General features: G+C 40.7%; 1 protein-coding gene across 1 annotated transcript; it reads left to right on the top strand.

Moving 5' to 3' along the window:
• Nucleotides 1-365: 365 nt before the first annotated feature.
• LOC121508916 (ladderlectin-like) lies at nucleotides 366-3,146 on the top strand. Its single transcript, XM_041786065.1, has 6 exons — nucleotides 366-445; nucleotides 540-621; nucleotides 805-905; nucleotides 1,031-1,165; nucleotides 1,777-1,888; nucleotides 2,761-3,146. Exons 2-6 carry the CDS (start codon nucleotides 561-563, stop codon nucleotides 2,832-2,834), a joined length of 483 nt encoding a protein of 160 aa, XP_041641999.1. The 5' UTR covers nucleotides 366-445; nucleotides 540-560; the 3' UTR covers nucleotides 2,835-3,146.
• Nucleotides 3,147-4,022: the final 876 nt, after the last annotated feature.

The following is a 4,022-nucleotide window of genomic DNA, read 5'->3' as shown; positions in this document are numbered from 1 at the left end:
AATTAAAAACATCTTTAAGCTGCTGGTACAAAGAGAATTCAGTGTGAGAGGTTTTAGTCAGTCAGAGAGAACACTCATGATTAGAATAAAAGCTGAGACACTAAAAGGAGCTGGACTCACTGAATAACTGTCAGTTTAACAAACTACAACATCCTCAGCCCTGCTAAACCAGGTTTCATTCTACAGCTGGAAGACTGGAAAGTGGCTAAAAAGTTTGAACACATTAATCCTCTCCATCCTTCAAACCTGTTAATACAGAATTTAACAGTCTAATTTTCTGATGTTGGATGTGTGACGATGCTGTTTCTGTTGACGTTTCTGGTCGGCCTGTGTTCAGTTCCTTCTTCTGGAGAGATGAGGAGATAAAAAGTTGTATATAAGAGCTGCTGCTCCTCCTGTTCAGTACCCACTCAGGGAGGCTGAATCTACACTGAGAAGGAAGAAGGTGATTGTAGTCTCAGCTCTCTGCTGGTGTTGATTTCTATCTTTGTCTTTGACAGCAGCAGCAGTAACTCTTCTGTCTCTGTGTTTATCTACAGCATCGTCTCATCCACGTCACCATGAAGCTGCTGGCTGTGTCTGCTCTGGTCTGTGCCGTGGTGGTTCTGACCAACGCTGCTGGTGAGTTTAATGAATGAACAAAGCATTACAGTGGTATTCATGTGACTTTCTCCAGTGGTAGAGAAGATTTTGGTTCATGTTGTCTTTTGGTTTTTGGTATGTTGGCCTCTGTTTTTGTCAGAGTGAGTGTTTGGTTCAGTTTTAGTCCACATTATTCTGTTTTTCTCTGATCGTGTCTGTCAGCGTACCGTGATCTGTTCAAGAGGCAGTCTGGGGAGTGGACCGTGGTTGGGAATCGTCAGTACCTCTATGTTGACTATCCCCAAACCTGGACTGAAGCTGAGGTATGAGATGATGTTCACCATGATCTGAAGAGTGCTTCATAGTCCAGTTAAATCTGTCTGAACAGACTCCATGTCATCTTCCTCTAACATCAGTGTCCTCCTCTCTTTCTGCTCTTTATCTTTAGCAAAACTGCCACCAGCTGGGAGGTCAGCTGGCATCTGTGCATTCACACTTTGATAACCATCAGATCGGACTGCTGGTGACCAGAATGACTGGTGGGAATCCCGATGTTTGGCTGGGAGGCTCTGACCAGTATCGGGTAAATCATGAACCTTCTCAGAAATGTGACGTTTTAAATCAATAAAATTGCCATAAAATTTCACTTTTTGTACCACATTTAATGCATTAAGCATTTCTGGCAATTGATAATCCACTGGAGGGCATTTTTAACCCTTTATCAGAGTGTTTACAGAAGGAAAATATTGATCATGTTGATTGGACAGAGGCCTACCACCTCAGAAAGTCTTCCTCCTCTCTCTCACTCCTCTTCCTCAGACTCAGATCGTCTCCATCCATCTTTGATATCATCCTTAACTCACTTTTTCTCTCTGAACTGGTCTACACTGGTTCTACATCATTAGAGACAAGAGTTTTCTGTGTCCAGTGTCGGGGGAATGTTAAATTGTGTTAAACTTCTGCCTCCAGTGGTCACCACTCTGCATCACAGGGGAATCCTAACCCAGCATGTGTTTATTGAGAGAGTGAGACTGTGTTTAGAGTTCTGGATGAAAGAATGAGTATTGTAAGCTGTGTCTAACCAGGAAAAAGTGTTCAAGGATTTGATGACAGGGGGGTTGATTGGATAAATGAGTTTAGGTCACTGATCATTTGGTAGAAATGTGTTCTAATGTCATCAACTCCGTTTTAAAGGAAGGTAACTGGGGCTGGAGCGATGCATCTTCAATGAACTTCAAAAACTGGTGCTCTGGAGAGCCAAACAACTACGGCGGCAATGAGGACTGTATGCGGATGAACTGGGGCTGTAAGTATAACACCATTCATTCTGGTTAAGAAAGCTTAAATAAGGGATAAAGTCATGGTTAATTCATCACTGTTATCATTATTTGTAGAAAAAGTCAGAAAAGGAAATTGTAGCTGGTCAATTTCTCCTTGTGATCCAGCAGAAACAAGACCAGGGCTCTCATTTATAAAACAAGGCCTAGAATCCAGACTAAACATGGATGTGAACCAAAAACCACAAATTGGCATGTGGCAAAAACTAGTCAGATTTATAAACCCAGTCCACTTTCATCTTTACACAATGTTCTCTTCATAGATCCTGATCCACCTGAAAAAATGCTCACATAGATCAGCCTCCTATTGGCCCTTTACACGCCTACATTCAACCTTAAACCATCAATGCAAAACTCCAGATGAATGAAAATTCATAGAAATGATCTGAAAATGAACCACAATGGCACCTGGAGGAAGTCAAAGAACAGAAAGTGAAAAACTGAGTAGTTTACAAATGAAAGGGCAGCTTTACATGCAGAAAAATCAAAGTGTTTACAATGACATGGATCGTGGAATAAAGTTTAGTATTCAGTGAAATTGTTTCAGATGCATTCATAGATAAAGTTCAGGTCTCCACCTCAGCCTGTGTCCACTCCAAAACCTTCACACCCATGGGCCACAGTTTGCTAAAGGTGGGCTCACTGTAGCCTCAGGTCTGATTTTCCAGGCCAGCTTCAGGCCCCGTTGTTGTTGGTTATAAACGAGAGCCCAGACCTCTGCTGAGACTGAAGTACTGGTTTGGTTTGTTTCTCTTAATACAGTTAGTCCAAGGTTTGCTCTGAATGAGAGAATCGAAAGGCTTCACTAATGTTCTCCTGTTCTGTTTCTGATATTTTACAGCTGGCCAATGCTGGAATGATTATGGCTGCAGCACTCCTCTTGCCTCCGTCTGCTGGAAGCCCAAGAAAGCATAACCATGAGCCAACGCCATGAAGGACGGTGAAGAAGCACCAACACTGGTGGAAATGTTCCTCGGCAGTCTAATTTGACCCTGAGCTCTATATCTGATCCTTCTCTCTACTTTTCTTTTCTATCGCTGTAACGCTGACAAGGAATGAAGCGACAAGTGACATCAACACAAGCTGGATGGTCTCTGAGGGCCCCGACGAGATCAGACTGGACGGGTTATAGAAAGGATGCTTCACGCTAAAACTTTTCCTCTTTATTCTACTGATCTTTCTGACTGTGCAAAATAAAAAAAAGCTTAAAAGCATTCACAAAGACAACAGACTGTGTCATGTGTCGTTTCATGTGTGAGATGAACAGAGTTTATCATGTGACGCTTTAACAAACATCTGCTTTCTAGGACTACGAGGGGTGAAAGTCAGAAAAGTGAAATCATTAAAGTGGAGGGGATAAAAACTGTGAACCCAGAAATAGAACTGAACAAAGTAGAGCTTCATCAATGACTGATTTGATTATCATGAGGTCAATGTGATGAAAATAGAGCAAAACTTAGTTCACAACACAACCAGTTTAGTAGCAGTAGCAGTTTTTATTCAGTCATCACACACTCCAAACATTTTACTCAGTATAGACAGTTTGAACAACAGACAAAGGCAGAACCAAACTGTTTCTAACAGCTGATCCTACATTTTATCAAATGAACAACTCTCAGAAATTCAAATTAACAGAAACAGATAAATGAAGTGAATGACGTGTTTTTAAATATAGTGGATCAGCATCATTTCAGAGTTTAACTCCAATAATAGAAACATCTCTTCATACCTTTTGTCTGTTCAGTAAACTTACAGACACCTCTCAAATTATGTCATCTCTCCTGATCTGAAAGTATTTAGAGTTAGGGAGTGTCTTTGAACATGGGAATCCAGAAACGTGGATCAGAGTGAGCATCATAATGTAACTTTATTGATAATACACAGGGCTTGTTTTTTCATTTTATTGTTGAATTTATAGTCATTTTGAAGACAGATCTCCACAGTTCCTCACAGTAAGATTTATAACAGTAATAATAATAATAACTATTTATTCACCTTATTCCTTGGGCTGCTACTGTAAATCTGAATGTGGGCAACACTTCCTTTAAGTACATTAAATATATGTATTCTAGTACAGCAGCTAATGATAGATGCTAACAGACA

This window comes from Cheilinus undulatus, linkage group 4 (assembly GCF_018320785.1).
Source record: "Cheilinus undulatus linkage group 4, ASM1832078v1, whole genome shotgun sequence".
Classification (NCBI taxonomy): Eukaryota; Metazoa; Chordata; class Actinopteri; order Labriformes; family Labridae; genus Cheilinus; species Cheilinus undulatus.
Note: the sequence above shows the minus strand (reverse complement) of the source record. Positions and strands in the feature narration are given on the sequence as shown.